At 39.3% G+C, this 12,593-nt stretch overlaps 1 protein-coding gene across 10 annotated transcripts in view; it reads right to left on the reverse strand.

Moving 5' to 3' along the window:
* The window catches only part of TRPM3 (transient receptor potential cation channel subfamily M member 3), a 376,067-nt gene that overhangs the window by 43,066 nt on the left and 320,408 nt on the right, over positions 1-12,593 (reverse strand). For 3 of the 10 annotated variants that reach the window (XM_062641238.1, XM_062641220.1, XM_062641274.1), the window contains exons 13-17: positions 6,410-6,445; positions 6,133-6,273; positions 4,735-4,764; positions 3,315-3,604; positions 2,228-2,456 (exon numbers count right to left, since the gene is read on the reverse strand). In XM_062641238.1, coding sequence (XP_062497222.1) covers positions 2,228-2,456; positions 3,315-3,604; positions 4,735-4,764; positions 6,133-6,273; positions 6,410-6,445 — 726 coding nt within the window. The remainder of the gene's footprint in view (positions 1-2,227; positions 2,457-3,314; positions 3,605-4,734; positions 4,765-6,132; positions 6,274-6,409; positions 6,446-12,593) is intronic. The other 7 variants (XM_062641255.1, XM_062641295.1, XM_062641229.1 and 4 more) reach the window with 3 other exon arrangements.

The following is a 12,593-nucleotide window of genomic DNA, read 5'->3' on the forward strand; positions in this document are numbered from 1 at the left end:
AGTGAAATAAAGCCTGTGACTTCTCTTAGGATTTCTGTGCATGCTATGGCAAATTGCCTCTCTTGAATACTTTTATTTTGCTTCCTCATCTGATGCATATTATTATATACCAGAACATATTTACAAAATGTTACATAAGGTCAGTTGCAGGTAGGACCATGGGGATGTTCAGACCTTGGACCTGAAAATTTCCGCATTTTACATAATAGACAATATCGGTGTAAATGACACAGAAGCAATATTAATTTCTTCAGAGTGGGTTAATAGGTCTCAAGGTCTCAGTGTCCATATACTTAGTTCACACAGATAGTCAAGGTTTAAGCATGTGTGGATCTGAGGAGATAAGGAAAAGCCAGCAATAGCATATGCTGATGTGCTTAGCTATGCAGTCCTCTTAGATTTTGCTTCAGGAACCTAGCAGATGTGTAATGCCCATGTTAATGCCAGCTCATTCTTTTCTGCCTTTCCTCTCTCATGATGTGGGAGTGAAGAAACCATTGTTACCTTGAGTGGATATATGCAATGAATGATGCTTGGAGTTAAAACAGTAGCATAACAGAGGAGATATGATAATAATATAAAAAGAAGTGGCTTGCCTGTATTCACAAGCACAATAGCTTTCCCTGGTTTTGCTGTAATGTCATGGAAAATTATTTTGTTATAAATCTCTCCCTAAATGACAGTGAAACCATGTAGTTAGCTTGTTGGCAGGTCAGAGACAATGACTGCTTATGCTCATCATATCGACAGACAGCATGTGTGTTGTTGTAAGCATCCAATTAAGATTCTGCAATTAGGAGCAGTTAGCGTATATGAATGCTGTGCCCTACCTTGGAAGAGCTGCCTGCACTGCTCCTGAACTTGGCTTGTCACAAAAGGGTGAGGTGGCTACAGGCAGACCTGGCTTCCCAGAGAGGCTATTTTTAAGAATAGGCTGGATTAGCAATTGCCTCTCCCTCTCCCACTGGTGCTATATATCCCCAGTGAGACTCTAAAGAATCACATTAATCCATTTTCCAGTTTCAACAAGAGAAGATTGTCTATGGGAAATAATTCATTACTCATGCTTGCAAATTTATTCACCATGCTGCCTCTTGCTCATATAGCTTGTAGACTGCTTTAGCTTTAAACAGGCCCTGCTAATGAACTTCAGTGAAAACACAAGCTGAAAGCTGAGTAAGGGACCCTTGTGAAGCCCTGATGTTACAAGAAGCTGAAAGGAAACAGAATCTGTTACCTTTGGTTATTCTTTGTGAAAGAAAGGTCTACATTTTATGGTTTAAAAGATGCATGCTGCAAAGAAGAAAGCATGCAGTGGGAAATGTATTGCTACACTAATCCCCAACTACCCAAACTGAGTATCTGCAAAGCCAAGCACTGAACAAGGAAGCAGTCCCCCTGAAGGGCAATGGACCCATGGGTCAAGTCAGAAAAATAGGCAGTAAAGATGTCTCCGAATGTGAGAGCGCCTTCTATCAGTAAGCAGAACAATATTTATACACAGTTCTGCAGGAGTTAAACCACGACAGGATGCTATCAGCCACTTATTCAACTACTTCCATCGCATTAGACCCAGTACAATGACAGTGCATGTATTCATAAGCATTCTCACCATTATTGAACATCTTTTCATACTGGAAGACAGCTGAGCAGTTACCACTTTTTACACACTTGGTTAGTGCAGGAGAGAGAATCACTTGATGAAAATATTTCTCAGTCATCTGGGAGGAAAAGGCATGCCCTGGTTAGGTACTGACTGGTGAGTATTTTGGTGAAGGTGAAAGATACTAGCCCTTGGACACAAATTTATCTCTCAGAATTTACGTTACTCTGTTAGCAGTTACGCTACCTGTAGAAGTAAAGCTTAAACAGCTTTGAAAATTGAATTATCCTCTAGATACTCTAAGGTAGTTTCTTCAGGTCAGTCATTAGAAAGACTGGCAGGGGATTGCAACAAAATCTGTACTGGTTGCTTTGGCCTGTCCTGGGGAAGGTTGTCAGATCAGCACCTTTCACTAACGGTTAATTCATTTACACATCCTTCTTCTTTATGTATCTTTAAAATCCTTGGCTAACTCCTCAAGTCACCAGGCAGGGTGACATACTAACTCCGTGGCTCAATTCTTCTGATAGCTCTCATTGACACTAGAGGAGGCGCTGAAGATTACCTTGTTACCATCTATGAGAACTCCACTGACCGTTATTTTTATTTAAAAACAGTACTGACCTTGAGGCCAGAATTTTTGCGCATCCGGAGACGACCCATCCACATGTCTGTGAGCAGCATTTGGCTGCAAGTGTGAGCAATGAAGTCCCTGTGCTTGGCTGCCACTGCGAGCTGCAGGCATGTGGCGTTGCTCCAGTTCTTCAGCTCGTAGGTCAGCAGTTTCATTGCCAGTTGCTCATCCTGCTTGTATGACTGGTCCAACAGCTCCACTGCCAACTGGCCGAAGTCCCTGCAACAGGGGGACATTCGTTCATTCCCATTAGCCTAAGCAGCCTGCTGCAGAAAATACCCCTCTGCAACTGACAGCCTCTGCAAGGGAGGCATCACCTTCCATCATGCAAATCGTGATGTTGACTGTACACATGGAAACCCACATTTTCAAATGTGAGTGTTAATGATAGGCATATAAATAAGTGCCCTGACTTAGCAGTGGTGAGCACCCACACCTACCAGCTGTCTGCTCCCACCTGCCTGCCCACCTCCCTGACATTTCCTGCTTGAAATCCTCTGGTTATCTGCAGCTTAGAGAATTGCTTCTGTACTACTTGCCCATGACTTAGTGGTCAAGTCTCCTGGAAAAAGGAGTGTCCAATACTCTTTTCTAAATTCTGTGTCTCAGGCCTTTAACATCGGGAAAGATTACGATGGAATCTAGTGTCTTGGCTTGCTCACCTAAGCATGAGTTCTTGGTTAATTAACACTTCTGCTCAATATTACGTTAATTAGGATTTCAATAATTGTTCTGCCTGGGATGAATAGAGTATTCAAAAAGCACAGAGAAAGGCTGCAACCTGATTCTTGGAGCCTCATAAAGAACACACAGACAAAACATATTTCACTCTCTTCTCATTTCAGAACTTATACTGGTAGCAAATCTTGCTTCTCTGTCTCACAGGCTGTTTAAAAGCTATTTAGATTTCCTCTAAAGGGACTGTGTTTTTCCTAAATTAGAAATGAAAGCAAGGTACAGATAAGCAAATTGCAGGCATGGTCAGCAGCCTCTCTCCCTCTCCTACTCCCCTCACATCACACCACACCCCCTTCCTTTTTTTTTAACCCAGGAAAGTGTACGTGAACGAAAATTCACCTGGAATTATGGTTCAGCTCTTGGGATATGTCATCCACCATGTCATTTTCTGATGCTTCGTGGGCCATAGCTTTGCAAAGTTTACAGGCCACCAGTGCTTTAGCCATAGCCTCTTCCCCATGCTGCCAAAAAAAGAGGGCCATCTTCTGACGCTTCATCAGTACAGCCCACACCATCAGCTCATGGAATGGGAAGGGGAAATGGTTGATCTCAGGGTCATCCAAATCAATATCTACTTCTTCTTCTCTTTTCTTGGTTGTTTTTCTCCCCCGCCGCAAAGGGACATCATCCTGTGAGAATCATGGAAAATTTTTTTTCACCAGTGAAGAAACTGAACCAATTCACACAGTGTATTGGAGTCAGTACCTGAGATGTCAAACATACTCCCTGCAGGCCAGCCCCTTCATTTTTTTGGACAAAATATTTAAAACAGGAAAACAATAAAAAAATGTATTGGTCCATGCACTGTAATTGAGAAGTCAGTAACCTCACACCTAAGTGAAAAAGAGCTTTGGACTATCACTGAACTATTCTATCTTCCTAAGCAGACAGACCACAGTCACACAATACCCAGAGCCATTTTGGAAAAGCGATCATTAAAATAAAGCTAAGAAGGCACCCTAAAAATAACATCTGTTGTAATGTATTCGCCTCTTTCCACCTCCAGAAAGTACATATTCAGGGGATGTTATGGTCTCCTGAAGACTTCCTCCCTGCTTATTCTTGTGTTTTCTCCCTTTATCTTCTCAAAAGTTCTTAAAAGAATGGGAATCTCCTTTCATCATTCCATCCTGCCTTTGTACTGCATTTTTATCCCTCTTTCTCCATCACTTAGTTCTTTCTACTGGCTTTAGTTTTTTTTCCCATTTTAGCCTATTGCTTTTATCAGATAAGCTGACCTATTCTGGGCTGCATCTGTGGACAGCAAAATGAAAGTTGTTGCATAAAATAAATAAACAAGAAAACACGCTATCTCCTTGAAGCATGGTGGTAGCCAAAACTGTCAACAAAACTAATAGAAAATTTGCCCATGTAAAGATTTCTGCATCATTCTCCACAACTGCTTTGTTTCTCTGAACATGTTTCACAGTTATATAGTTATCTGACTGGAATTCTGCTTGGCCTGACAGACTGAAACATTTTGTTTAATCTTCGTGACAAGAAAAATGATCCATAGAGGCGGAAGAGCATTCTTTTCTGCTGCCTATCCACTGGAGTTTTATTAAGAAATGTTTCTTAATCTGACCCTTCCGTAAAAAAGTTATCTGGATGAAAAATACAATTTGTGTGGCACATTTCTCATACAAAACTTGAAAACAACTCTTGGTGCCTTCATTACAGTGAATTTAAACATTATCTTGATATAGTGTACATTTGTCAAAGAAGGAAAAGACATTAAGACTTATCACAGGTCGCCTACCTCCATTCCCAACAGTTTCAGGGCTTTTGGCTGTACAAAAAAGTTAGAAAAATGTTATTTCTCCCAGAAGGTGATGAAAAATTACAACTATGTGTGTATACATACATACATACATACATGCATGCATGTGTAATGTGATGTATAACATATAATACAGAGTATATAATAATGTATAATATAGGTGATACATACACAATGCAATGTAATATACATATATACATAAATCAAATAATTATATATATATTTAATTCAACCTTGAGTTTGATCCTATTTCACCAAAACACACAATAGAAGACACACATTTTAGTTCAGGTACAACGTGGAAAAGAGGTAGGAAATACTGCTAATGCATGAATGGATTCCTCTGGATTACATCATTGTTTTGGCCATTCCCATGGCACACTTCTGTTGACTGCTGTGGAGCTCCTCCATATGCTGGTTAGAGATCTGTGAAATTGTTACTCAAATGCTTTTCTTGATGGATTGACTAAGGGGAGGATGTCTCTCCCAGAAGCTACAATTACTACCTTTCCTCTCAAAAGCAAGAAATGTGTAGCGAAACAAACCAACCACTTCACATGTTTGGATCTAATTGTTTCACAGAGCTATTGCTCTTTATAGCCATTTAGAACAATACTCAAGGTGTGCATTTCTAAAATCTGAACTGAGACAGGAAATAAAAATGTGAGGTAAAAGTAGGGAAAGAAAGAAGTACACATCTTACTGGGAGCCATCAAGCAGATTTTTATTCATGCTGGATTGGGTCCATTGGCATTATGGATAACAATAAATATATTTCTGTCTCATAACGGTAGCAAACTTACTTTGGATTCACAGTATTGTGATTTATCAAACATGGAAACCACAAAAATACCAGAGGTTTTTTTTTTCCCTGGAGCCCAGGGACTCTGCTGGAGCCACATCCAGCCAGTAAAATCAATTCTGATTTACGTGTTTCTTTGCCCTGATACCTTCAGGTCACAGTCAAGAAGATGAGCCATGAGATAGGAAATGCATCTATCAAAACACAAGTTTTTCAAGTTTAACTTAATTGCCTTATGGTGTAATTTGTAAAGGTCAAAAGACTTGCCTTTCAAAAGATGCGGTTACTCATAATTACAGGTTTAGAGCCCGAGGAGATTGTTTTATGTCCTAATCACACCAGGGCAGCAGAACCTAATAATTTTTTTTCACTAAATTTATAAGAAAATGTCTCTTCTATCAGTGGCTGTTTTGTAGTGTGCTGTGGTGAAACAGCTTCTATGTACATAATGGAAATGAATCTGTACACTGAATGCGTGTACACATATGTCCCCCCAGCCCTGAATCAACTAAGAACCTACAGTAAATCCTGCCAGTGGGTTCAGTCATACAAATGGCAAATAACTTGCTTCTTACCCTCTTGGGCCCAAATAAATTGTGGTACAGTGTTCTGAAACGCTTTCGGGTGTAATTGCAGCGATACGCTCCTCCCATCAGGTACTCTATCACCAAACCAATATCAATCAGACTTATCCGATAATCAGGAGGTAAGTTTCCCTGCAATGAAAATACGAAGGATGGTTGGGGAGGAGTAAATGCTTATTATTGCTGTTGTTAAATATACTTTATAATTATGTTAGAATAAAACAAATTAAAAACAGGAACGTATTATTATGCTGGTTAATTAATTCACCTTAAAATAGATCCAACCGAAACCTGGATATTCTCGCTTGGAAAGAAGACACAGGTTAAATAAGATGAAGAACTTGTTGGAAGTAACAGAAGACAATGTCAGTACACAGTACTCATATTCTTCAGCTGGGGAAACAAGGAACATGACTGCAGAACAAAAAGCATGAGGATCAGCACACTTGAAAAGTCAGGCACAGTTGCTCGACTCTAGTCCTGCAAGATAGCACCTTTTGTGCACCATCTGTCCCCCCAGAACTCTTTCCTGGCATCTCATGTCTCTGCTGGCACCTCTTTGGACTGCCTTCTCTGTACTGCCAAGGCATGGTGAAGTGACATCACGCAATACGATTTGTTCACATGGAATCAGTTCCTGCGTGTGATCTTCCCATCCTGTCAGTGTTTCCTTCCCATGTTCCAGGGAAGGAAGGGCAGAGGGAAAGGGCTGTATTATCTACCCTAGAGAACTTACACAGGGCATGAATTATTATTATTGCTTGTTGCTAGAGGCAAGGAGAGTCTGTTAGCATTTTTTCTACAAATAAACACATATTTTTGCTTAAATTCCACATCTAGTATGAGGAAATAATATGTATATATGAAAGTAAATATGAAAATTGTAATAAACAAAATACCTGTGGCTAATTCTTTGGGGTTTTGTTCAAGAACTACAGGCCTAGCAATTTTCCTAGATTGTTCCTCCTTGAAGTCCCAACATATTTTACTGAAAACCACTCTAAGCACAGTAATCTTGCTACCTAATTTCCAGCAGTGCCAAGGAGATTGTCTCCCAGGAGATGAAGTGTCCTGTCATTAGTAGGATCCTCGAAAAGTCATCTACATACTTGTTCTTCCATTTCTTTTCCTTTCTTATTGTTAGGTTAAATATTACATATATGTGTGTGTGTGTATGTATATATACACACACACAATGTCTTCAGCATGCACCTTTTATTTTCAAGGGAAAGAATGATAAATATGTCCATGTCTTATTGCCCTCACATTGTGAACATCCTTGCACGTATCTTCCTTCTCTCTACTGTCAAGCCAGAAAACAGCAACAGTGAGGCTGTGAGTCCTCTAACATTTACAGCTTGCAAAGCTTTGAAGAAAGCTCTCAGTAATAGATTGTCTCTTACTGCATACAAATCTGAGTCTGCCTTTGAGTTAGCTGGGCATTTTTATTCTCCAGAAGCAGTAAGCTTCTGAGACACCGCGCAAGCCAGAACAACTTCAGGCTGGTCTGGTCTCATGGATGTGCTGGTGAAGTGCTCTTGGGGGATCTCCAGTGATGGAAGAACAAAACCCTAGCATGGGGCACATCTGCTCTTCTGTTCCCTGCCTTGGGAGCTCCACAAGGACAACTCTGATTGCTTTACAGGAGGAAAGGGATAATGGGAAGGGAATGCCCCCAAATCGAAGTTTGCCTCCTTCTCTACATCACTGCCTCTGAATTGTTTGGATGACCATTATGGTTCAAAAATCAGTTCCCTACGAGAAAAGAAGGCATGATTTGGCAAACTGTGAATAGGTCACCTAGATCTAGAGCTGTCATTAAGAACCCTGTAGATTTACAGATCCTTCTCTGTACTGTATGTTGTGTAAGAGATGTGACTACAAATTAAAGGTGGAAAGTGAGGTAAATAAGACTTCTGTGAACTGCAAGCAGTAGCCTTAGAAAAAGAGATTAGTAAAAAATTAACTTGTATAGCCAACATTGCAGAAGAACTAGGAAATTGTAATTGTTAGCTTTAAAATTTTTCAGTGCACTGTAATAAAATAATCACATTTCCTGTAATGATATACAGCACAGCTTACAGTTAGCCTGTAGCTCTTTTTATGTGGTTATCAAAAGAAGGTTAGTTATTAGAGCAATTTTATGACTGTTATGTCTTGCTGGAAATATCTGCGTATTTGCAGATATCTGCCTGGCTTCTCTGCAGATGTGCTTATTAGATTCAGAATAGAGAAACACTAATGGAGAGCAGATGGCAACTGGCTCTGCAGAAGAGATGAAGTGGATGCAAAGATCTTCCTTCCTACTGTACTTCAGCCAGGAAGAGCAATGATTGTTTTCTTCCCTGCTCACTACAGTACAAAGGGCACACTGAAAGGCTGAGGAAGGAGAGAGGGAGGTAGTGTTATGGTGTACCATGCCTAGCAATGGGCTGGGATTCAAAGGGACAGAAGATCAAACTAATTTAGTGACAAAAGATGATCTGCCAACTGTCTTTCAGCAATATCCCTTAGCATACACTTTTGCATTTGTCCTACTTTTTGGCTAATCTGGTGGATAGGATTTGCAGGAATGCATATTAGTTTATTTGAATGCTGACATTTTATTTTTGAACTGTTTAAGGAAAAATAACGTAAATCTAAAAATGAAATTGTTATGTTTTTTGTTTTTCCCCTATTCTTCTCTCTCCATAATGCTTAAGGCACTGACAGTTTTACTAGAACAAGGACGATGGCACTGCTAAGTGGGAGTTGTAGCTCCAAACAGTGTTGTAGTTCTTCAACAGACTCCTGCTGTCTTTATGCAAGACACTAAAACTGAATGCTTTGATACTATTAAGTGGCAAAAAATACTTGAACAATTAAGAGAGAACAACAGGCATCAGCATGTGTTAGCTTCTTGATGAAGTTTTGATTTCTAAAATTTCATAAAGGAACTTAGATAAAAAATTTCCAATACAGTAACTTAAATAAAATTTGCGTCTAAACCTCCCACTATAATATTGAAAGATTTTCCTAAAAAACCCTCACAAATTCACAGCAGAAATACACATTATAGACACATGCATATGAATGGCTCCATACTAACACACAATTACTTTTCCAAAGTGAGCAGTCTACTAAAGCTAATGGGACCACCCTTGTGTGAGGAGTTATGCATGTGTCAAAGCACTTGCTGTATCAGCAGACACCTCAAATTACCCTGGCAGCGGTGAGTCTGCTTGTAAATGAAGTGCAGCAGTGCAAGTAGGCCAGAACCACTGCAAGAAGTAAAAAATTTGGATGGGCTAATTCTAGTACAGCTAAGGTGATGGAATGACAGAGAAAGTTTGATTTTTGAGTATGACAGGTACTCTGATTAATTACCCACTAACCTTCTATGTTCGGACAAGCTTTTCAGTGCTAATGCATTGTTCTTTTCCTGAAGAAAATTCAACTTTACGCTGCAGCTAACCAATTACAGTATTTTTTCACTTGAAGTGCATTTTTATATTCTGCAGGTATCAAGCCTCTCATTTTGCATTCTGAGGGAAAAAGAGTACTTTCAAAATTCTCTATATTGCTTGTTAGTTCTCTGGAAATGTAGCCAGACAGTGGCAGTCCAAACTAAACTTTCAAAACTTGCATCACCACAGGGTGGTATTAAGATATATTGATTATATACAATTCTTGGATTAAAGAAAAAGTATCTGTTAATTTCTACTGATCTTCACCTGCCAGCTGAGCTAGGAAGGATTTTTTAAAAACAACCTGTAGAGGGCAACCTTCACTTACAGACAGGATGTCGAACAGGGTCAGGGTTTCTTCCTGCTCAGTCTGGGTATATTGGTTTGTATCGTCTAGGGAAGGAAATTAACCTTCTATGTTAAGCTCTGTACCCTTGAGAGGGGATGTCAAAAAGGCCATAATGCAAACGGTGCAGGCAGCACTGTCTCCGTATGTAGTTATGGAACAGAGAGGATCTAAAAGAGATATGCGCACAGCTGTCTCTAAAGCAACTAACTTTACAGTCTAAAGCCGTAAATTCCTTAAGACTGTCTCCAGGCCTTCCCAATATGCTGCCCGGGCTAACAGTCTTCACAGCAATACTTGGATATCCAAAGAGAAAATAAATTGTTGTCTTCTATGTTTTTTGTGTGTGCCTGTGTGTATGCACACATATGAGTCTATAAGCTGCCACAAACAGGATGTTGTGACTCCTAAGGTTCAATTTTTTTGCTTTATTAAGCAGGCAGGGCAGTTCCCCAAGAAACAAACAAACAAATTCCTAGTGATTTATATGACTATGTAATACAATAGTAATAAATTAAATAGTGCTTCTATAATTTGTAAGCATGCATTTTCTATTTGAGAATTCACACTGATGCAGGAATAATTATTTTTTTGTAGCATATGCCCTTTTATAAAGTGCAGGTTTTAAAACTGGGTTGTATGCATATAAAGCACAGAGTGTGCATATGCATGAAGTGTTGTCTCAAGGAGACACATCACATTTTTGTATTTATATTTTGTGATACTGTAATTAGACCAGAGAGGCTGGGTAACTGGCATCAAAATAGCTATAAACTCAAAAAGTTAGCATCAGCAGGTGGTCTGGTTTTCATGCATGGTGGGACACTTGGCTATCATACAGTGATGTCCATTAAGAAGTTATTTCCAAGGAGGTGTTTTCTTTTAAACTGTTGTTAGATATGCTGACTGATTTACAGCTTAGCTGCCTGGTCAGGAATCTGCTCAGATATCAGGGCTATGGTGCTGTCACTTTTCTCTGACTGAGCTGTGGTTGTTTCTCAACCAGTGACAAAATGAGAAATACAGGCCCAGAGGTGCATTTTTCTGATGAAGGTACTAGAGGGCTGCACCCAGCTGTTTTTAAAGCTCTCAACTATTTTCCCATGAGAGTGCACATTGACTTCATGCAGTGGCGATTACTGGAGACTTCACATATGAACAGAGGAAAGAAAGATGAATTTATGGAAAAATGACCATCATCAAACATTTAGCAATCACCATGGAATAAATAATGTCATTGAACATAGTGCAGGTTTATTGCCAATGTCTATCAGTATATTCCTATGAGTTCTGATAATCTTTGCTTATTTTGATGCCTTTTTTTTCAAGATCTCCTTTAAAAACCTTAGTTAGGGACTCAGAAAAAGATATTATTTAGTTACCCCACATACACATTGCTACACCTTTGAAGGAGGACTTGGAAAGGTGATGCTGGGAGAGACAAAGATTTTGAAAAATATATTTTAAAGTAAGAAGGCAAATAATGCTTGTTTCAAACTCTTGAAGGCACATAAGTAACTGCATATTTAGTATGAAAAAAGAATTCTGGTAATTTGGGCTTGAAGAGAAGTAGCGAGCCTAAATGCATTCTAGCTTTATTCTGCTTCATCCAAGGGGACTTATGTGTTAAGAACAGTTTCATTTTCTTCTGTAGGCTTTCCACACTTTCCAGCGGTCACTTAATATACTACATGTAGTTGAACAATGATGCAATGTAACGTGCTAACCAAAGAAAATGACCAGAACCTCCTTAAACATAACAACTGATAATTCTGCAGCATTATTTTTAAGAGAAAGATGATTTATGAAACATTGCCACTCGCCTCCCCTAGCTGCCCTCAGTTGTGCTCAGCTGTCAGTGACATAAGAAACCACCAAAACCTGTGGTCTTACAAAAAATCTCCATTCCTTTTTCAATCTTCTATCTAGTCCCATGTACAGAAATTTCCTTTCTCAAGCATGTTACCTGTGAGGTCCAATATATGTAATGTGCAAGGTTGTAATCTGTACATACTGATAAGGTCAGCTGCAGACTCAATCTCCTTACTTGATCCGCATATTTAGAGGATAAGGGATTTTCATCCATTGCTACTGCTGTAACACTTTTCATCCAACACATTGCTAAAGGTACTTCGTATTTCCTTCCTGTCACTATGCCTTTCTGTGTTTCTGTCCTGTCCTTTTAATAACTCTTTATAATTCAAGATGCTTGAAATTAACTTGATAAGAGGTGCAGAGGAAAGCTGTACTGCTTCTTTTATTTTTTTTTCTGCTGAGGAAGATGGCTACAATATACCACGAAACACAGAACAAAAAAACTGTTTCAACAGGATCCAGCACAGCATAAGGGCTATTTACAAGCTTGGAAGTAAACTAACAACATAGAAGTAAGCTTTGACAAAAGTTGCAGGTATGGAAAAATACAGATAACAGCATAAATCCACATGGTATGTAAGAGCCTACAATTATGCTAGCAGAAACACTATCACCCAAGCATCTAAAACCACAGAGAAAGCAAGCCAAATAACTTGCTAATTGTGCTTTGTATGCCAAAACATTGTATTTGGTACATACAAACAGGACATACTGTAATGGCAGGGGAAATAGAAGGCTCTCACTGAAAGCTCATGCAAAGCAGAGATTGTGTCTAGCTATAAAAA

The sequence above is a fragment of the Pezoporus occidentalis genome, unplaced genomic scaffold (assembly GCF_034315485.1).
Source record: "Pezoporus occidentalis ecotype Australia unplaced genomic scaffold, CSIRO_AGI_Poc_V1 ctg117, whole genome shotgun sequence".
Lineage (NCBI taxonomy): Eukaryota > Metazoa > Chordata > Aves > Psittaciformes > Psittacidae > Pezoporus > Pezoporus occidentalis.